The 23,793-nt window shown below is 30.0% G+C and overlaps 1 protein-coding gene across 1 annotated transcript in view; it reads left to right on the top strand.

The window, feature by feature from the left end:
* Nucleotides 1-23,793, top strand: part of LOC107440653 (E3 ubiquitin-protein ligase MYCBP2) — a 194,178-nt gene that overhangs the window by 107,609 nt on the left and 62,776 nt on the right. Inside the window, exons 45-56 of the mRNA XM_087158274.1 lie at nt 1,676-1,848; nt 5,432-5,576; nt 10,423-10,620; nt 10,697-10,868; nt 12,056-12,156; nt 12,230-12,346; nt 14,579-14,713; nt 15,130-15,226; nt 16,318-16,442; nt 17,763-18,009; nt 21,589-21,675; nt 21,758-22,310. Of these exons, the coding sequence (XP_087014400.1) occupies nt 1,676-1,848; nt 5,432-5,576; nt 10,423-10,620; nt 10,697-10,868; nt 12,056-12,156; nt 12,230-12,346; nt 14,579-14,713; nt 15,130-15,226; nt 16,318-16,442; nt 17,763-18,009; nt 21,589-21,675; nt 21,758-22,310 (2,150 nt within the window). The remainder of the gene's footprint in view (nt 1-1,675; nt 1,849-5,431; nt 5,577-10,422; nt 10,621-10,696; nt 10,869-12,055; nt 12,157-12,229; nt 12,347-14,578; nt 14,714-15,129; nt 15,227-16,317; nt 16,443-17,762; nt 18,010-21,588; nt 21,676-21,757; nt 22,311-23,793) is intronic.

The raw sequence follows: 23,793 nt of genomic DNA, 5'->3' as shown, positions 1-23,793 counted from the left end.
ATTACTAAAAACAAAAATCAAAGTGCAAAAACTGACTGATTTAGTGCCAAAAAGTGCTAAAATAATATTGCTGAAATGAAAGAAGCAGAAAATAAGTTTTTGTCACAGATTTTAAAAGTATATTTTCAAAGATGATGGCTTTTGAAATATTACTAACATAAATAAATAGAGTCTATGTTTCCAATTATCAACTTAATGAATTTCTCATCAAATTAACATTAAATTGTGACATTGTAATGTTAACTATGTTTTTAGATTGTACCATAAAAAAGATTGGGTAAATAAAACCCTTTAATTCTGTTGGAGGTGAGACATGCTCATTTATCTAAAAGAAGTTATCAGGCTCAAGATCAACCCTCAGAGCATTATTTTTTTTTTTTTTTTTTAACTTTCTTAAAACTGCTTCTTAAAGCAAAATTGAGAATTTGTCAGTTGTAACATTTTTAAGCTTGGTTACTTCTTTAAAAATAGAAAATTTTAAATCATTAAAGAAAATATATAAATTTTTTTTTTGATTCAGTTCACTCAATTCAGCATTTCTAGGTCATTCATTTTATTTTATTTTTATATTCGTCATTGAACAGCCAACCCAATTTTTTAGTTTACGACTACTAATGTTCAACTCTGTAGTCTTGTCATTTTGAACTCTGTAGTCTTGTCATTTTGAATCTTGCCAAGGAAACTCCTGGATCCGTACCCCCAGTGGTATTGATTTGTTATGGGAACATGGAGGGCTTTGTGACTCGACAGATTTAACATGCAACAGTCACCATTTACTACACAGGGAGTCTTTGGCCGGCCTGGGATTGAACCCACGAACTCTTGGATATAAGCCCAGTGCCCTACGACCAGGCTATCCCGGCCTTTAGTTCATTCATTTCAAGTCTTTCTAATTTTTGTGGCATTAAGTTTGCATTTTGTTTTTTTTGCGTCGGAGAAAATTTTAATATCTATTTAATCATTGACGTCTGAGTTAATGGAACTATAAATGTTTGCTTTTATTTGACATAATTATGCAAATATTTTTGGGCTCAGTCTCAAAAAAATTTTATAGATAGTGACTTGGATGAAGTTAAGATTGAAAATCTTTGAACAGGAGTTATCCGAAAATGAGCCAGAATTCATTTCTAGTTACTATTCCCTCTCTTTCCCACAGTAAAGGAGATAATCAGAGTTCCACTTTGGTTAAGAAATGTCTGAAGATGCCAACATCCAGCCGCCTTAGGGGGGAAGGTGGAAAAAAGAAAGGGCTCCGTATAACAGAAAAGTGACAATAAAAAAATACAAAATCAAATACCCCTCGCCAAGCACAGGCAGCCCCTTAAATAAAATGTTACAAACAATTTACAGTTAGAAAAATTAGAAGTTACGATTAAATAAGCAACAAAAAGGTTAAAGTATTTAATATTTTGGATAGTTACGGTTAACAGAAACAACAAAAAATGCAGAGGTAAGAGGTCTCACGTGTATAGATCACAAGAGCCGATGCACTTGCTTTTCTACGAATTTAAGGGGAGCAACATTCCAGTCCACTTCTAAAAGGGAAAGTGTAAAAAAATACCAAATTAACTCAAGGGACTATATGCTTTTTGAGCTCTGAAAATAGTGAGTGACCCAATGTCACAAAATGTCTTAGTTATCAGAAAGTATTTCATTGTATGGGTTTCTTTTTTAGGTGTACAAGAATCATTCAGTACTTCTTTCCAAGGGTTTTGCTTTAGCTCATCCTCCAAGTATTGATCAAGCTCTCGAAGGAGTGTTACCTTATAGCAGTCAATCCAACGAACATGCTTTTCTCAAAGATTTTGTTTCTTGTGCTCAAGGTACTAGTGGAGGAAGGCTAGCCAGGTAATTATTATTTTTTACCAATTTATGTTCATGCATTGCTAGACTTCATAATAATACATTTATAAATACAATTTTTTAACCTATTGAATTTAACTTTGTTCCGAGTGAAAGGAAAGAGCCTGAATTCTAATGCAGTTGTTTAATACTTTATTTTACTGATGCTCGCATGTGAAAAACATTGAAGAACTAAAATGCAAAGATATAAGATTTTTCATATAAAAATAATAATTTCTATGGGGAAGAAAAACTGAACTCTTTTTAAAATTAATTAAATGCTCACAGCTTAACATTAAAATTTAAATATTATTTTTTTTGCCGACCTTTTCTTCAAATTATTACTTTTGTAGTAATCAATAATTATAGAGTCAAATCTCCTGGTGAAAATTATTGGGAGGAGTTTGAGGACTTCAAATTCGTATCGAATCCACTCTTCAGCTTAAAGGCTGTTCTATTCGTCATAACTGTAAACATTAAGATTAAATATTTCTTATTGATTTCTGCTAAATAGTGAGCACTATTTGAATATTCCATAAATATATATTACTACTGCATTGCTTTTATGTCTTTTAAATTCATACTTGTCCCTGCTAATTTGTTGCAAAAAGAGTCTGGACAAAGAAAAATAACATTTTATCTAGTAATTTTGGCAATTTTAATTTAAACTATTGTCTAAAGAGTAGATGATTTAATGATCAGTGCTGTACTTCCAACTTATTCTCCTCCAAAAAGAAAGTTGACTCAAAAAATTTCTTTTGCTTTTGCTTCTTATGGTGAGGATATTAAAAATTTATTTTAAAAAAAGGTTACGGACCAGATGGCCAAAAGGATGAAACATAAAACATCAAAATTTAGAAAAGTTAAATTTAAAATTGTAGTGGTGAAACAAAGCGTGTTCCAGAAGGTCCAACAAAACACATAAGATTGAAAAGCATAAACACTGAAGTTAAAAATAAATCATTACTCACCTGTTACTGTCAAATTAAACAAAATAAAACTGGAGAACATTTTACATTAACTGACACATTTATTTTGTTGAGCTTCATCACAAAAATCAATACATAAACAATAAGATAATTGTCACATGAAAGTTGCCACTACTGTAATCCCAGGGGGGGGGGAAAGTGTGACAAAGAAAAATTAAATGATTTCGATCAATTTATGATGACATCACATATCCTCGCTTTTTATGTTAAAAGCTTTTGCGAAAATGGTTGGCTCGGAAATAAATATGCACCTAGTAAGAGTTTAAGCATTAACTTAAAAAATAAGCCAAATTTGGTAAGATAAGGGGTCAAAAGGAATGCCAAAAGTGGGTCTGCTAAAGGGGTGATGCAATACAAAGAATGTTCCAGAAACTTCGGTTTTCACTGACAAAGGATTAAAGTTACCTGAAGGTCAGAGACGGACTGCAGGTGTTAACATTTTTGGGGGAGCTGTGGACAGCTAAATTACAGTATTCTTAAACAGGTGATGAGATGATTCTCATACACAAAAGATCACACAGTTATTCCCACAAGAAAAAAAATACTTGGTTTTAGATAGTTACAATACAAAAGCAACATCAAGGGAAACCATTAACAAATAAAGAAATGCCAGTGAAAAAATTGTGAAATAAAATAGGAATATTGTTACAATTCCTTAAGAAAAATTAAACTAAGAATTATTCCAAATAAATAGTAACCATTCAAAATAAAATTAATATTCTAATACACAATTATTTAAATAATAATCAATTCTTTAAAGTATTTAAACCCAATATTGCGGCAGTAATATATATAAAACTAAATAACTTGTTTTACACAATCTAAATTATATTAAATCGGTAGTAATTAAATTAACGTAATGATATTGTTTGCCAAATATTTAACATATGTATATTAATTTGCCAAAATAAAATTTAATGAAATATTTTAATGTCATAAACAAATATTCATATGTGATACCAATACCACAATTCCATGTTTTTTTTTTTTTTTTTTTTTTTTGCTTTTATAATCTATCAATTAGGAGTCAAATTTAATAAGTTTTCAAGTCGAAGATAATTGAAATGTTTTTCTTGGATAGACAATAATATTTTTTGATAATATTCAATGTTAATTATGTGATACACTGAATTATCTGTATTTTACTTTTTTATGTATAGAAAAATGCATATTTTATTCCTTTTGATTTATAACTATTAAGCTTTTCTGTTATTATTGGGGGGACTAAAAAGTAATATCATTTGTGACCATTTCAATTGTCATTTATCAGCTCATTGTGTACGTCACACTTTATTTGAAAGACATTTTCAGGTTAGAGTGGCAGGTTGGCCACCAAACTGGAAAACCTTAACAGCTTGGAATTATCAGGGAAATTTTTTATACTGGAAAAAAAACCTGGAAAAGTTAGGGAAATTTGGATAAAAAGTTAGAATATGGCTTCAATTTATATCCAATCTGATTACCAATCTGCATTTACATACCCTCCAACTTATGAGGATTTTGAAAATAATTCTTTCTAGTGGTAGCGAACCAAAGTAGAAATTTTTAAAGCAAATGGATTTCTCATAAAACTTTTATCAGAACTTAAGAATCTAGCCATATGGCATGCACTTATATAAGTAATAGTGGACAAGTTACGCTTAAATTAATTTTTTTAAAATATTAAGACAGTAATTTTGCTACCGTCTGAAAAGAAGATTTCTGAAACTACGGAAATTCCGTAGCAGTTGGAGGGTATGCATTTGTGTCTGACTCTGAAGTAAAAAATTTCAAATTTCACATGTTCAGAACTGCATACAATTTTTTATTCAAATGTCAGCTTCAAAATTCAGTCAAGCTTACATCTAAATTACAAGCAAATTCAGAGAGTTTAGACAATTTGTAAATGAGTAATCATTTTTTGCTTTCATGTGATTTATATCTGACAGCAAGAATTTAATCCATTTAATTTGAACTTATAATAATCTGTTTTTATAAAACAAATTGTTTTTTGATTGGTTATGATGTACTAAATATTTAATGTAAAAATTTGATGATTGGAATTCTTTAAATATTCTAATTTCTAATCAGAAAAAAAGGAATAAAATTTAAAGAATTTTTATCTAGTTTCTTTCTATAGGATATGCAACAAGAGATTTGACAATTTTGCCTTTACGAATACTGAATATCTTCTAAACTAATAGTGCTCATTCGATACAAACAACATAATTAAACATTTGACTTATGGTATTGGTTTAAAGAAATTTATTTCAATGAATTTTATAAAACAGCACAGTATAATTTATAAAATACAGTATAAAAGGGCTCTATATTGAAATGTAAATAAATATAAAACTTTATTGATCGCCTGGAATTATTTTCTTTTGCTTAATGAAAATATATTAAACAGTACTTATCCAAGGTTTTTGTATTATGTTTCTTGAACTCAAGTGATTGTTGATAACGTGCATGATTATATTATTGATGAAAATAATAAAAATTTTAAAATCTGATCTGTTATGAGTTGAATCCTAAAAAACCTTCCTTTTTATTAGCCTTTTTTAGAACGTAATGTGATGCAATCCATTAATAAAAATAAACATAAAATGTCCCATTTTTAGGTGGTTGCAGCCAGAATCTTATGTGGATCCGAAGCAATGTGAGCTTTTATGTAGTCAAGATGAGTTAAAGTGTGGTTGGCCAGCCACTATTACTGTCACAACTAAGGACCAATATTGTAAAATTGTACAGGCTCTGTCTCTAAAGGTACATATATGTTACAATTATCTGGAGAATTCATCTATTCATTTGCATAGAATTTGATTAAAACAGTTTTATCAAAATTCAGTACTAAAGGCTTTGATCTAGTGTCATCAGCCCTATTTGTGTTGTAGATGAGGACAATGCAATATAAGTTATTTGTTAGTTTCTGAGGTAGGAATGCTGAACAAAGCATTAAGAAGAAGAAACTTAACGAATGAAGCCCGAATAATGACACAAGTGCTTTACTCTTGAATTAACTCATATTATTTGAATATACAATCACGTGTTATTTCCTAATAAATAAAGGTCAAAAATACTTCTTAATTTACTCATTCTCAAAATAATGTTGGTGATCACGCACTCAATGAATAAAAGGTAGCAGAGAAAATATTGCTTACCTTTGGTTTGTCTTCACTTGTGTTTACTTTAACAGTGTTGTCATACCTGGTTCGACTTACTCGAGATAACTAAGGCATCCTGTAAAAAGGTCAGATTGCCTTTTAAGATAATAATTTATTTTTGAATGAACTTAACTTGCAAGTAAGCGAGCTCTTAACAAGAAGGATCGATGTGTAGTGAAGTGAAACTGAAAAAGCTATGCATTTCATAATTAACAGGGATGAGATTTTTCCGCTTTTTTCACTTTTATCTCTTGAATTTCAGCTTCTTTTTTTTTTAATCAAAAATTCAGATTTTTCTAACATTTTCACTTTTTTTTTATAAGTATTCCGCTTTTTCAGAATATTCACCAATTTTCAAAGAGAAAGAGAAAATTCAAACTACATAGCTACCAATCCTTTCTCATTTTTCCTTATTTTAGCTATTTTCTCCCCTTTTACTCACAGCAGATAAAATTTTCCGAATTTTTTACCCACTCTCCAGATAGATCCCATTTTTGTAGTTCAAACGACACTGCTTCTGACAAGCCTTTTAGAGGTCCCACTCCTGGAATCTGCTAATATCTCGATTCTTATTCACACCATTTTAATATCAAACATAGCTTTTCATATTTGCGTGTTGCGATTCTTATTCACGCGATTTGAGTATTGTACGTTGCGATTCTTATTTACGAGATTTAAATATCCAATATTGTGATTCGTATTTACGCCTTTTTAAAAACCTATGTAGCGATTCATATTCACGCAAGTTAAAAATTCAATGTCTTGATTTGTTCATTCGCTTTATAATATCAAACATTGATTTTCGTATTTATACGTTATTTTAAAATAAGGCATTGGGATTCACATTCACGCATTCTAAGAATTCATGATTCTTATTTATGCAATCTAAAAATTACGCATCATGATTCGTATTTACACGATCTAAAAATTATGAATCGTGATTTGTATTTACGCGTTTTAAAAATTCTATATCCCAGTTTATCTTTTCTCATTTTCAAAATCGTATATCTAGTTTCATATTCATGTGATTTCAAAATCCATAATTGTTATTCATATTCTCGCAATTTTAAGATCTACTATCGCGATTCTTGTAAGAAGTAAATTTTTTTTAATTAGTTACTATAAAGGTGACTGTTTTTTCTAACGACGATTATTAGTATATGTAAGTGTTACAACATCGGAGAAACTGAAAGGGAATATATTCAAAACTTACATTCTGTGCTTGCAAAGAAGAAAAAGTAGGATTTGTCACAAGATGTTTGAAGATGTACTAACGACTAAATATAGCAAACATAAAAGATATAGCAAACAAAAGCAATCACTTAAGAAAGGATTTAATTTAATTTTTTTTTTTTTTTTGTTGGAAAAAGAGTTAAATAACTCATCATTAAAATTTTATTTATAATTGCTGTTGCTATAAAATGCAAAATTCTTATAAAATAAAACACAATTATCTAAACAGTTGCTGATTGTCATGTAATTTTTCAAAGTAAAATAGCAATTTTTGTGTGTTAAGGAGTTACTATATATTTCTACTTCACTGTTATTGATATGTTTCAAAGGGCTCTAGTTAGATTAGACTATAATATGAACATAATGATTCGGTCCATTGTTGAAGTTTTTTTTCCAATATAATTTAAAAAGTAATATTACTGATATATTTGCTATAAATCACATAACAGTATTTATTAAAAGAAATGAAATATTGATATATATTCTCAGTAGTTTTAATTTGCTAAACCAGGTAGTTTTCCAAGTAATAATTGTCTCTTATGCAGACGTGCCAACCTAGCAAAATTAACATTCAGGAGTTTCCCTAACAAGAATTCAGGAGATTTCAGGAGGGGTAAAAAAAGGTGCATGGTATGCAACATTTGGCACTTCTAAGGAATTTTAAGTAAAAAATTTATTAAATATAAGAATGCAAGAAATTTTACACACTAATAGAGCAATAATTGTTTAAAAATATTAAATGGAAATAAAATAATTAAACACAGATTTAGCAACACAAAACTATATTAGGTAGATACTCTTTAAATAAATACCATTTCCTTAATAAAACATTATTCAGAAACCCTTGACACTGTAATAAAAATGCACAAAAACTTTTAAAAAATAAACAAATTGAATAACTATTTTATTTTAAAAAACCAATTCAATACTAATGTATAAAAATACTAATGTCTGTACAATAAAGAACCAATTATCCGGGATGCTCGGGACCATCGCTATCCCGGATGTCTTAATTTCCCGGTTTCCTGGATCGACAAAAAAGTGTCGTTAATCGATGTTTTATCAAACCCAAATTACAAGGAAAAAATGTAAACACATTTTAAAGTAAGAGAAAAAAGAAAAGCACTCCTAAATCTAAAAAGGAAAAAAATTGTAGAAAAATAAAATTTAAAAGAATAAAAAAATTTGCAAGTTTAGACAAGAAAAACAAGTTTAAAAAATAATTACGATTCCTAAATCAACTAATAAACAAAACCAATGATTAAATAACGCAATATATTTCATGGGGGGGGGCGAAAATAAAAGGAAAACCTATTAATCTAAATAAAAACAACACTTGAAAATTATTGAACCGAAACGATAGTTAAAAAACGGCACTAGCATAAATATTAAAACCTAGAACAAGGCAAGATCAACGGACTTAAAAAAAAAAAAAAACTAATGAAAAAATTTGGTAATACAAATAATTTTATTGAGTGCAAAATTTATCATGAAAAAAAAAAAAACGTAGTGGAATCAAAAAAACGAAACTGCAATCTGCTTCATAAAATAATTGTATGCTTAAATTAATAAACAATTCTCCTTTTTTTTAAAATAAAAACGCGATTTTTAATTAAAGCAGGTGTGATTCCACATCAAGAAAAACTTGCGAATGATACCGCACTTCCAAGGAATCAGAATTTATTCAAAAGAAAAACATTTTATTTGTATTAATCGATGTCAAATAGATAAATATATTTTTCTCTTTCATCTTCTGTTCACTGATATGCATGTGCAATGCATTTTCCCCGCCCCCTCGTAAATCAAACAGCAAACGAAATCATCATGCCACTCCTTTGAGTTTAATGACCTAAAAGAGAATAAAGATCTAAAATCTTCAAGGTCGCGGAAGAAATGACGTTTCTCTGGGTAAACGGGGAAAAAAATTCTTCCCTTCCTCACATTTTCCTCTACTCAACTTCAAGGATTAGTCCAGTTTCCGCTTTTTTTTTCATATCGTTTTAGTTCAAAATGGCGGGAGAACCGAGCAAATTTTTTTTCCGGATTATCTTGATACCAGATAAATGGTTCTCTACTGTATGCATGAAAAAAAAGAGTTGCAGACTTAGCTCTCCGCAATTAAGTTTTGCTAAAGTCATTGTTACATGATTTGTTGAAATTGATCCATACTTCCGTTTCGACTTAAGACATCCTTGAATTTTTTTTTTTTTTTTAAATATACGAAAACTAAGCGAATAATTGATATCACGTTGCTAGTTTACGAGCTTGTAGCCAACCGTGGAAAAATACGCATTAAAAACTATAAAAACAGCAAGATACAATATCAATTCCAATCCAACTATCGAGAGTACGAGTTTCCCCACTCCTGAACGGACGACACTCGATAACGACATGTGACGTCATTGCATTCAACTCCACACGAAAGAAGAGGAAGATTTCACCCGCCCCCAGTGTAAGGGGGCGGGTGAAATAGGAGTGTTAAGAGGTAACGTTGAAGAGGGGGGAAAATAAAGCATGTTCAGCTACGCTTCAGGCAGATGGTAGTTTGATAAGAGGGGATGGAATTCAAGCTGAAAGAAAAACTTACTTTCGCACTCGCGGAAAAATTAGGTAATTTTGAATTTGGCCGTCGATCGCAGTAAAATTCGGGAGTTTTTCAAATCAATTCCGGAGGGCGGGAGAATAACTCAAAATTCGGGAGACTCCCGCAAAATGCGGGAGAGTTGGCACGTCTGCTTATGTGAACTGAGGGAAAATATAATTTCAGGCTTTATTTTTTCAATTGGTAGTTTTTATTTTCACTAAATGTTAATTATCAATGTAATCATTTATATAATAATAGATTAATACATAATTGTATGTCAACACATTATTTATTACCTTAAACTGTCTGGAATTTATTATTAAAGGGTTGTGCTTGCGTAAAATTTACTATCGTGGAAATTCAGCTTTTACTGTCTTTTGGCCAATCTCATCCCTGTAATTAAACAGCGCCAACCAGTGGCAGAATTATTGAATTGAAAGATTAGTGATGAAATATATATATTTTATGACAATTAATATGAAACCAAAGTTTGTTTATTTATTATTGTTGAATATTAATTTTCTTGTAAAACTTAGCACAATATACTTTTTTATTGATAAACTATTAACAGAAAAAACTATACTCTATTTCGTATTTTTATCTGAGCTGCCATTCTAAATATTTGTTGCAGGTTGAAGTACTTGCAGTTCCTATGAATATGTACGACAAAGAAACTGAAACGAACAACCAGAGTCGTAAATTAGCCAGAATAAGCAAACCTGAAACTGGGCTGCTAACCTTTGGTGGTCACTCTCCTCCCAATCTAGAAGTTCCTTATGAAATATCAGTGAAAGACAAAATGTTTTACTATGCCATTACAGTAATGAAAGTAAGCTTTCCATTGAGTAATCAATATTTACAAAAGCATTTTATTTTCAGATGTATTAAAGTGTTCAATATTTTAGGAATATGAAAATTATTCTTTTGAGGAACTGCGGTATGTTTCTCCTGCTAAAAAGCGCCTCATTGAAAATATGTTGGTACGTACCAATAATGATGGTACTTATACCGCTAATTGGACTCCTGGGTCTACTGGATGGTATCTACTGAGGGTAGTCATAGATGGATTTGATATTGGTAAGACTCTGATTTTTGATAAAGCTTCAGTACAGTAGAGAACCGATTATCCGGAACGATCTGGACCATCGCTATTCCGTATAACTGATTTTTCCTGTTTTCTGAATCGCTACAAAAAGTCTTTTTTTTTTTTATCAAACTCAACTAAAAAATATATATATATTTAGAATAATTTTCAAAAACTCTTACTTCTTTTGACAGTGTAGGGAACTGATAATTACTTCTAAAATCATGGTAAACATCTGTTGAAAAAGGAAGAAGAATTCTGAAATCTTTTGAGGAAAACAGAAATTTTTTTTTTAAAAAATTGCAGGAAAATGTATCGGATTTCATTCTGGTATTCTGATTTCCGGGTAAGAGATTCTGTACTGTATTATAAACAGACAGGACTGAGAAGTGGATGGGAAGAGTTGAAAATTAGGCTCCTTAATTAAAAATAAATCTTTTGGCTTTCAAAAATTCTTTAGACAAATAATTATTAAAGCAAAAATATAACCCTAATGAATATTATGAAAATTATTTATATAACTTATTACAAAAAAGATAATGGCAGATTTAAGAAAAGGTATCGAACCAAACATTTATTCCACAAAATTATCACATCTTGTGATGTGATCAGGACCAGAGAAAGAAGCTCACCTAGAAAGAGAAGGAAAGAGCACATAGCAATTTTTTACCCTATACAGGAGACAGATGATGCAAACAAAATTAAACATGACCTCGTCACTGGTATCAATCCTGACAAGCTGAAGGCATCAAAAGAAGTGAGCAAAGGTTGAATTGAAACCAACAATACAGAGGACCTTAAGACTCTCAAAAAAGGAAATCTCATCAAACAATGCCCTAAAGAATTATAAGACTATTAGACCAGGAAAGAGGTTACCTCAAATAATCATATACAACGTCCATTAATAATGTTAACAAAGAGGACCCAAACTTAGAGTTAGAATGCAGATTTCCTCCTCTCAGAGATAAAGAAGTTAACCACTGGTGTTTACCAGAATTGGGTGTCGATTACAGTAATCGATTATAACTGTAATTGATTACAGATTTGAATGACAACCTTGCATTATATCTTGATACCAAACAAAACAAAAAATATTTTTACAGATTTTGATTAATTCAAATTTGTAATGAATCGTGAGGGAATGTTTCACTAAAGCTATTGTATTGATGTTTGTTTTCAGCCACTTCTCAGCAGAAGTATGTTGAAGTGAAAGAGCCTCCTCAAGGATTGCTCATACCTATGAAACAAATCACACCTAAAACACCACAACAGCCAAATAGGGTATATATTTCTCTTTTTTCCTATCGTTTTGTTATGCATTGAGGATAATTAAGATTTATTATTATTATTTCAGATACGGAAGTTTGCTGCAAAATTCAGTGCTGGTCTTAGAGTTCGCAGCCATCCATCTCTGCAGAGTGAACAGATTGGAACAGTTCGTGTCAATGATGTCATTAGTTTCATGGATGAGGTCAGTGCATAAAATTTTCTTGCACCTGTAGAATATCTGTCATGGATTGTTTCACAATAAGTTCAACAGTGTTTTATTGAAATCCTGTTGATCTACTACCAGTGCCAAACTCATTTTAGTTGTTGCTACATTCGGGATTGGTATGCATTGGAAAAACCGGGAGTTGTCGTCAGAGAAAACAATATTTTTTTTAAAAAATGTCTGGGAATTTTCAGAAGAACTACAAGTTTTAGACACCTATTAAACCACTTTTTTTTTGTACATTATATGGTTCAAAGAAATTTAATAAATACTAGAATCAGGGTTGCAAAAAGTGCACCTACCCAGTAAAACCCACCCTAAAGTGGGTTTTACTGAAATTGATTTCTTTTTTTATCCTTTGTTATATTAAAGAGCTATGCTATTGAAATATGTATATAGTCTAGCCTAAAAAAATGAACCTATGATGAAAACACTAACAACTGTCTGAAAAGAAAAATTATTTGTAGAATTCATGAAGAAAAATGTATAGGTCTCACATAAAAAACAGAATAATTTGACTAAATCATACTACAATAAAAGTTATTTCATAAGGATTTTAATTCAAAATAAACACAGACAGAGGAAATACATTATAAATCGATTAGTGTTATAAATCTTCAATCTTAAATGTTTATGTATTTTAACACCTTTTGTACACTCAGTCTATTTCTCAATTTTGACCAAACCAGTCCACAAGTAGAAAGCACTCGTTCCAGTGATGCAGAATTAGTTGGACATTTGCTTAAGGCAATCTTAAAGTTGCTAAAATCTGTCATATCTCTATCATTAACATGAGATACTTATCCCTGCCCTCTCTTTTGAAAAAAAAAGAACCCAATAAAGCATGAAAAATTCAGAAAAACCCACCCGGGTTGGGAAATATCATGGTATCTTTAAAATTGACCCGTTTTTGTTGAATTTTTTTGCATCACACCATCAACATATTTTTTCCTTTTTTTTTTTTTTTTTTTTTTTAATTTTTTCCTTTCTTTTGCTTAGTGACCAATCTCATCCCTCTTAATCAAATCTGGGGTTAGCCCAATTGCAAAGGCATTCTAACCCGTAATCTATCTATGACTGATGATACTTTATTTCAGCACTTCGATCGGTAGGATCCAAGTGCAAAATTCGTAGCGACCAGCCAGCATTGGGAAACTGTGTTACATCTATGAGAAGCTCTACTCTCAGTATTTATTTTGTACTTTATTTTATAACTGATATTGGCAGCTGATTCTAATTTGAGTTTATGGCTATCAATGTGCGACTCCGTAGCCTTACAGGTTTCAACCTTGTACCAAATACAAGACTCAGTTAGCCTGATAGCAAGGAGTTTTAGAATTTATTGGCAAAAAAATTTTATACGATGAACTCTCCCTACTATGATATCCAATAAAAACAACTCCCTTTATTATGATAATGTTTCGTGGTCCCGACGAACTTGCATATGAATTAATGTCATGCTTCTCTCAATATTATGACATTCTCTACAGCAATAAACCCCTGTAAAGCAGTTTTTTATTTCAACCTTATTTTCTCCATTTATTGTTGGTTTTCAAATAATGTAAGAAATCTTATTTTATCATCTTTTGCCTCTTTTATGACAAGAGAAGACTCACTGCTGACCACCCCAAGAGCTTCCATTCTTAGAATTACCTCCCTTATCTCTTAATAAGTCACAGATGTAACATTCCTATTTGATTTTATTGCCTTCATGTTAAAAGGTGATTGTGACTCACAAATGACCACAAGCATCACAAAAGGGAGACTTTTTTTTTCTGCAGAGGTTGGGTGGAGCACCCTTCACAAACGAAATTCATTTTCGTGCTTTGGACTTAATGCATACTATGTTGGTTGACTTGACAAAACAAAAACTAAATGAATAAACAAACCAAAATATCAGATTATTTTCAATAAAAATGGTTTTCAGTTATTTTTACGATCTTATTTTCTGAATTTATTTTAATTAGTTTTCATAATTAACACTCTGCAAATTAATTTTTTACATAACATATAAATACATTTATAGTTAATACTTTATATAACATTAAAGTTTTTAAAAAAATCTTATTGTCCTCCCAAAGTATGTAGGTCCTCGATATAACAATATATCCCTCTACAACACTATATTGATTTGGTCCCCAAAATATTGTTGTAGCGAGGTTTTACTGTATTTTTAAAAATATTATAGATAATGTCTTCTTTTCATTTCAGCTTCAAAATGAAGATGGTGTATGGGTCCGCCTCAGCCCAGAGACTGTCAGGAAGTATTGCCAGAACGGTTTCACCGAAGCCTGGTGTTTGCAGTATAACAAACATCTTGGAAAAACTTTATTGGTACCCTTAGAGGTATGATATTTTTCTTCTCTGCCATTGTTCTAAAATCTTTGCACTGCAATAGAGCTTAAATCGTTTTTTTTTTCTTCCTTTTTTTAGTAAGTACTGACCATTCTTTTTTAAAAAGGAATTTGTTTTAGTTAACAACTGCAGTGTTTAAAATTAACAGTAGTTCGATGGTGGGAGTCCACTTAAATTTGACTCTGGCCATCGTAAAATATTTGTCAATGGTCCAAAATATAACCCTCATTGTTTCTGAATTCACTCTTTACTTTTTTCTGCTTATTTTATTTATTTATTTTTTACTTTATTGTCGATCTTTATTAAAAAAAAAAAACACTTATATTGTGCCATTGTTTGATAAACAAAATGTTGAAAAATGTTTCCTCGCTTAGAATAATGATCATTTTTTGCTATATTTTTTTTAGGAACCAAAAACTGCATTAACTGATTTTTTCAAAGAGAAAAGTTTGAAAAAGAAGTCTTTAGAAGATAATCATAGAAACAAATTTAATTCATTACAAGGTCGAGTATATATACTTCATTTTTTTTTACTAATTAAGAAGCAGGAATTAGGTTATAAAGCTTTAATGTTGCCCTGCCTGACTATTTCTTCAAAATTATTTTCCTGATTATTGTATAGCTATATTCTTGAACTGTATAGATAAATAAATATGTAGATATTTATCTATGCAGTTCTGCATATATAAATATCTATACAAATGTATATATTAGGCATTGAAACAATGAATAGACCTAGCTGCTAACTGTGCTGGATTTTTTTTTTTCAGTTTTTCCTGATCTGCTGGTTTAATATAAATTCTCCTGGTTCTTGTTCATTTTAGAAAATTCCCTAACACTGATTAAGGTTCTTAAAAAATCCCTAGTGAAATAAAAATTTTGCACAGATTATTAATTGCTTGGATATTAAAATAAATATTATGTATAATAAAGCTAGCCTCATTTATAAAAATCAGTTTAAAACTGTTTTTGTCTTAAAATGTTCAGTTTATTTTTATTGAGATGCCTATTACTTTTTAATTTGTTTAAAAAAATATTTTAACTATATTTGATAAATTAAATGCTTATTACTATTGAAAATGATCAGTAAACATAATACATAACATTTCAAGTTCATTTAATATCCATCGTAACTGAAAAATAAATATTGCAGTTTTTCTTTTTTGATGACTATAAAAATCCCTATGCATAAAATATTTAGTACATTGTGCAACAGTTATCAGCACAACATTATATTATTTAATAAAATCGACTGGATTTTTTCCTATTCATGTTGTGAACTATGAATGGATAATATTGTTATGTTCATGTTTCAGTTTTAAAATTAATAATTGGCAATGTTTTTGTAGATATGAAATTACATCAAAATTACTGTTATTATTTTTTTACTGTGAGTTATAAAAAAAAATTGTATTTCACCTATTCACCAAACTTTTTATTATTGTTGTTATTATTTACTTATTGTGTATGAAATATAAAATTGTAGCATCAAATAAAACAAGAAATTCCATTTATAATTTGAGGCTACTTTTTATGCTCTTCATTGATTGTCAGTTGTTTGGTTTATTTACTTGAAATTATATTTACGTTTTCAGGACCTGGTGTTTATAAAGTTGTGAAGTGCGGGGCATCAGGCCATAACATCAGGAGCAGACCTAGTTTAAAAGCCTCGGCCGTAGGCATGCTGAGCATGGGTAACACTGTTTGTGGTATAGAAACTGTAAGTGAACTAATTTTCAATTTTAACATATTATTTTAGCTCTCATTATTCATGCTGAATCCAAACTATTTATAAAGTTTATGTTTATGCCACATTTCAAATTCAGTATTTATAAAATTCTTCAAACATGGTGTGTAGCGTTTTTAAAAATTGCTTAAAGACGCTTAATTTTGTTTTTTTATAAGCCCTGAAATGTGTTTTTTTTCATGGGGTGTTTTTAAAAAGGGCTTAATTTTCTCTTTCCGAAAATGAGATTTTTATTCTTTATTGTGTTGATTTTTTCTGCATCAAAATCAAGGCTTTCACATTGTTCTTTTCAATGTTTTCACAATTTATTTAACAACAATCCATTTCGGTGCACAGTCGGTCCGTAATGCATAATGATAGGGAGGGTACGTTCTCATCACTTTAGGGCTATCTCAATAGACCAAAGAAAAAGATTCCCTTTCGTTCGCCTACCTGAGACAAAACCTTTCTTAAACAATGACCCCTCATCCCTTCTTGAAATGCAGTCCCTAACCATATTATTAGACTCACTATAAGACTATGTAAAATTATAATTATCAGGTGATGCTGTGCAGCTGTATCGTATTTACTCGGATGAATTTGTTTATGCTTCTGTATCAGTTGGTTAACATTGGAATGCAATACGTTAAAAATAAATACTAATAGGAAGTATATAAAAAAATCTCCCAAATGAAAACCCATCACGTGTATGTTTCAATATAAAAGTATTGCCTATAAACTCGTGCAAATCATGTCATTATTAAAACAGTACTGTGAGTCTAATTATTTGGTCTAATTATTACAATATAATACCTGATATAATAAGTATTCTATATTAATATAATATATCGTCTAATTTATCCTATCGACAAATTATATTATATACCGTCTAATTTATCCTATCGACAAATTTATATGATATACCGTCTAATTTAACCTATTGATACACAGACGTAAACAAGTGTAAACTGGTTTCAGTCACGTAAAAACGGTAATACTGTATAGTATATACTGATAATTAAGATTTTACATAGAATCATCTAATAATTTGACCAGAAACTGTAGGTATACCTCATTACCATAGTCACCGTCCACGGGTCCAACTGAATGGCAAAGGGAGTTCTTACTTTACACAAACTATAGTTATCTCTCACGGTTTCAAAGTAAATATTTTGACCCTTTTGTGCCATAACTTTTTACATTTATGTAACTTAATAAACCGTTGGTAATTTTTTTTTTCATGAATGACTTCTTTAAATTAATCTTAAAATGTATAATGTGTGTTTTGTTGAATTATAAATTGTTTTCAAAAAGATGACCAACTCGGATGGTGTATGGGTGAAATTGGACAGAGATAGTGTGAAGGAGTATTGCTTTAATCTGGATGGTGAAGCATGGACCCTCATACAGAGTCCTATGGATGCTGTCTACTTACAGAGAGATGATATGAAGGAATCTTATACTAAATTTCCATCTGAACAGAATTCTATATTTTCTTCATCCGGTGGAAAAGGATTCAATTTCTCTGCTCAGACATTCCCCTCATTTGGACAGTCCATGGGTATGTATTTCTCTGATTTATCAATCATCAGATTTTTTGAGTACACAACCAATCTGTGCACCTGGAAAGTAATGAGTTTTGGTATTGAACAAAATTTGTCATGATGTAAACTATTTTTTAAAAAAAAAATTAGGAAAGTAGTGAATTTAGCTCGCCGAAAAATCTAATTTTTAAGATGGAATTTAACCCCCCCCCCCCAATTTTGTGGTGTTCTGAACATCTGAATTTGTAACAAAATCCCCACTCACAGACATATTTGATTAAAATATAAAATGTTGTTTTCATGTTCTTTAAAAATTATGGTGTTCGTACAAAAAATGAAAGAAAAAACATCATTTCTATTATTCGAATTATCTTTTAAACTTCTGTGATTTCGGAATTTTTGTTATTTTTTATTTATTTTTATTTCATCAATTTAAAATTCTAGCTAAAGCAAGTCAGTCTTTGACAAAAATTTTTTATTCTGAAATGTGAACAGAAAAATCGGGAGTATTTCTTTTCTTTCCGATAAACAAGAAAAGTATCTTTAGAATATAATTCTGTAGAAAAAAGAATTATTTGCTTTTGTATTTTTTTCAGCTATTTCATTGCTTCAACTCTTTCTTTACTCTGTTTTTTAAATTTAAAAATAAAGATGAAGAGTATAACAGTTTTGGTTATACTTATCATTTCAATAAATGTTATTATAATGCTTTTTTAAATTTATTGTTTATTGTTATTTTGAACATTTTTTTTTCTTTGAGAAAATAGTAACTTTGTTAAGTCATGAAAAACTCTGGGAATTTGTCATGAATTTGAGAATCTAAAATGTAGCAGATACCCTGTAAAGAAAATGTTTTCTCATATTACCTGATTCGAAATTTCCCATACAAAACAATGTTGCATAAAAATCCAAAATTTTAAAAACTATGAAAATCCGTTTTAGTAACTAACAAAAATGCTGTTATAAAACTATGTGGTTTATAGGTAGAATTGTCAATTATCGAGTGCATTAAAAAAGGATTATTCAAATGCATGAGTTAGACAAATAAAATAATATATTAAAACAAAATAATGTATTAAAATGATGAACTTATTAAATAATCAGGGATGAGATTCTTCCGCGGATTCGCGGATTTCCGCTTTTTCTCAGATTTTTCCATTTTTCCCGCTAATTTCCGCTGAAATTTTTTTTGCACTAGTTAAAATATTTTATGAGAAATTTAATTTTCCACGGAGCGAAATTATTGAAGTCCTCATTCCTCCCTCTGAATTTTTTCTAAAAATCATTTCCTTGGGATAAAACTGGTTGACCTTTATACAGGGATGAGATTTTTTTCGCTTTTGTCTCTCGAATTTCAGCCTTTTTATCAAAAACTCAGATTCTCTAAAAGTTTCGTTTTTTTTTTACTTATTTATTTATAAATATCCCGTTTTTTTTAAAAAATTCAGTCGTTGAAGTCAAATAATAATATTTATTTACGATTTTCAAAGAAAAACAGAAAATTCGAACTACGTCCTAGCTGCTAACCCTACCGCATGTTTACTTATATTAGCTATTTTCTCCGATTTCACCCACAGAAAATAAGATTTTCCGTATTTTTTATCCTTCAGCGGGATAGCTCGTATTTTCGTAATTTAGACGTCGCTGCTTCTTGTATTCTGGAGTGAATGCAAACAAAAAGAGCGAAAAAATAGAGGTGGATTTGCAGTGAAAATATTTATTTGCTCATTCAATTAATCTTGTAAATTTTTATTTATTGTGTAAACAAAAAACAATTCAAACAAGCCTTTTAGAAATCCCAAGTCCAGACTATGCAAATATCTCGATTTTTATTCACGCGATTTTAATATCAATCATCGATTTTCGTATTTACCTGATTTAAAAGTTGCGCATTGCAATTCTTATTTACGCTTTTAAAATATCGTACATTATGACTCGTATTTACGAGATTTAAAAATCTAATATCGTGTTTTGTATTTTTGCATTTTTAAAATCGCGATTTTATTATCAAACATCGATTTTCGTATTTACCTGATTTAAAAGTTGAACGTTGCGATTCTTATTCAGGCCATTTAAATATTGTGCATTGCGATTCTTATTTATGAGATTTAAAAAACCAATATCGCGATTTGTATTTACGAGCTTTTAAAACCCTATGTAGCTACGCGAGCTTAAAATCCAATGTCGTGATTCGTTTTTCGGGTTGTAATATCGCGCGATTTTAAAATTATGCATCTTGATCTAAAAATTACGCATCATGATTTGTATTTTCGCATTTTTTAAATTCGATGTAGAGTTTCATATTCATGTGATTTAAAAGCCTCATATCGGGATTTATAATCACATGGTTTACAAGTTTAAAAATCGCACTTTTTTTTGTCAAATTTTTGGTTATATATATTTATATATATATATATATATATATATATATTTCCTCTTTTTTACTTTCTGACTACTCTCATCCCTGAATAATGTACGTGAAAATCCCTTTTAATAACTACAAAATAAAAACAATTGACAAAATGACACGGATTTACTATGGAATTCTTGCTAATTGAGTTCAGAAATGATTACTAAGCAAGGTTTTGAATAATATGACGTTTTAAAGTATGAAGATTTTAAGAGCTGTGTGGAAATCTGTAATAGTGATTGACAAACCACATAGATTTGAATCTTTGCTAATTTAGTGGGTCAAAATAAAAAGTGATTACTTAAATGTGCAGTTTGAAATTCGCAGTGCACTATTTTCTCATTGAGTGTTAAGAACTATGTGGCAACTATTGTCAGAAAAATAATAATAAATAATTTAAAATGAGTAAAATGTAACATTTATTTCAGAAAATTAATAAAAATTGACTTAGTGCATTACCACCCACTATGTTTAAGTTCAGTAAGTTTAAATAAAATTTATTTCAATAGAGTTAAAATTTCATAATAAATTTATTTTTGTTTCCTGCATCGTTGATTCTTAAAGGGGTGTGTAGCATAAAAATCATGTATTTCTTATTCCAATTTTTTTTTCTCAGCTTTTTTTTTAATTGCACGTTCTTATCCCTGATTGCCTGCACACCAATATATTTATATGTTAATTAATATATGTAATTCCTTTAAAACTTTCCAATTAATTATGCAAGTAATTTATTTATTTTTAACAAAATAATTAGGTCTTTAGAGACCTTTTCACAAATTATGAAAATTGTGTTTTAAAAAAGTCAAACATTCCTGTGTGACATTGAACTACAAAGTTTCATAATTAAAATTATAAATTTTTGTTGCACTAACCACGCTAATTGTGAATTAATTCTTTAAATGGCAATTATTACAACAACAACAAAATATATATATGATAAATTTTTGTTCTGAAATTAATCAGTTATTTTTTTATTTTTTGAAAATATAATAATCTTACGGAAATTTTTCAAGAGTTATTCGAAGGATTATATTTTTAAGAATTTTATTTGATTATATTCTACTCAGTTATAGCGAGTTGCAGTTTGCATTTGGCTATTCTAAGTGTTTGTCGTGTTACATATTATAAATATAGTGTGTCTGGAAATAGAGTTCAATAATACCTAAAATTGATTTTATGTTTCTAGGTATTTTTACTTTTGGTAGCGGTACTTCAGATCATGATGATGCTTCTTCTGGTGATTCTGCTAGTCCTTTTAGATTTGGATCGCCAAGTAAAAAAATAACCTTTTCTGCTATTTTTAATCCTTTCATGAAACGAATAAACTCATTACATCGAACTAAATGTTTTTTTAGGCACTACTCCATCCATTTCTATGAACGTCTTGGAGCCCGAAAAAAGCGAATTGGATGCCATGAAGACCTCCAGTAACAACAGCAGCCATATTTCCGCCCTCCAGCGTTTATTGAGCGAAGAGTCTGGCATTCGATCCAATTCGGAATACTGTCGGACATCTGTCACCTGCGACATCCCACCGGAACTGCAGAGCGTTTCCGTAAAAGATCTGGTGAAGGCTATCGGAGAAAGTAGGGTGAACGGAAATGCCGCCACACCGCCGAGGACGCCTCCGAACACCCCACCCATTCCTCATAGAAGTTCCAGAGGCAGCAGTCCCATGCACACTTCACCTAAAATACCATCACGCCGTAGTTCCAGTCCTATTCAAATTGTTCCCAATCCTCTGATGCGCTGCAATAGTGAAATTCCTTCCCTCAATAGCATTTCATCTTCCTCACCTCCTCCATCCACCTCTCCCAAGAGACACCCTTTGACCACACAAGATGCTGCTGCTTGGCCTCCTCACTACCAGGCACAAAAGTCTTCTTTACGAAGGAGCTCCTTACAAAGGTTTGAATTTATCTCTTCATTAAAGAATTGTGGAATCAGCAAAGTAGTGGGAACTGGATTAAAAAAAATAATTTATGTTACCCTACGTAGTGCAAAATTTACAATCGATACAGGGTGACTAAATATAACCAATAGTGATTCAGAAAATTGCAAGGTGCATATTATTATTGTTTTTTAGTTAATATACAATTATTTAGAATGTTTAAAAAAACTGCTTTATCTCACTTTTTTTTCTGAATTTTTTTTTCTTTAATTTAAAAATGAGCCTTGTAAATCAGGGTAGCCACCCACCTATAATTATCAGGGTTTTTTATTTTTTTAATTCGGAAAGTCGAATAAATTTAGATAAAAACTTGGGAAGGAAAAAAAAATCTAATTTTTTCACTGATTTTCTTAATTTCACTATTATTTTACAGTCCATTATACACACTTTTTTAGACAGAAATTTATGGCAAAATGTTCAAAATATTGCCAACTTAGCACTACTTTCATTGCATCAAAACTCTTCCATATTTGCTAAATGAATGAAGAAACATTTCAGCTCTTCGGAAACTATAGGACTATGGAGTTCAGAGAAAGCAAAGAATGTTTTGGAAGGAAAGAATGGATTAGGATATTTGCTCCTGTTCATAAAACCAGGGGATTTACTTTTTTGCTTTCCAGTTCGCAAGACGAAGTCATTTATCATTAAAGTTTGTTCCAATGGTTTGGAGATTTTTTTTTCTTTCAAAAAAAAAATGATTCAAAATGTTTTAGTATTTTTAATTTTATAAAATAAAATTCTCCAAAATTATCTGGTCATAATTTAACAGTAGATTTTATTTTGCACTTTTTTCCGTAAGCTTTAGATTTCCCATCCAATCTAACCGTTGGATTCTTTTTTTCCCCACCAAGCTAACCAGTTACATATCTTGCAATTGCAAACAGTAATGTTTGTAGAAAAATTGTTGCATTGATCTTATTTTTCTCAATTTCATATTACCTACTCTTTTAAATCACATTTTAATTTTTTTTTCTAAAAAAAAGAAAAAAGGTTCCTTTAAAAACCAACTAAATGTTGATAACATTTGACTCTACTCTTTCATTGGTAAATAATTGATTTTTTAATTTTTAATATTTGATTTAATCACAATGTCGAAAGTTGTTGCTTGCATTATCGTAATGATATTTCCGAATCTTTCTCCTTTTTCCCTAAAAAGCTGGCAAAGAAATTTGATAATGTATGCGAAACATTAAATGATGTATAAATATAGAATGTAAAGAAGAAAGAAATTGTTTATTTATTGGGAACATGGAAACCAAACCTTTGTATTTTTTTCTTCTGAACTTTACTATACCTGTTTCTAGCTGTAAAACACAATTAACTTAATTTAAAATTTAAAAAAAAGCATGGGGTTAGATTTCAAGTAAAAAACAATAAAATTTAGAGAATTTTACGTAGTTTTTATGTAACAACAAGACATTCTACTATTTTGCATTTAAA

Source organism: Parasteatoda tepidariorum, chromosome 2 (genome assembly GCF_982258835.1).
Source record: "Parasteatoda tepidariorum strain Cologne lab strain chromosome 2, Ptep-v5.0, whole genome shotgun sequence".
Taxonomy (NCBI): domain Eukaryota; kingdom Metazoa; phylum Arthropoda; class Arachnida; order Araneae; family Theridiidae; genus Parasteatoda; species Parasteatoda tepidariorum.
The sequence above is the reverse complement of the archived record's forward strand: the minus strand, read 5'-3'. Positions and strand labels throughout refer to the sequence as shown.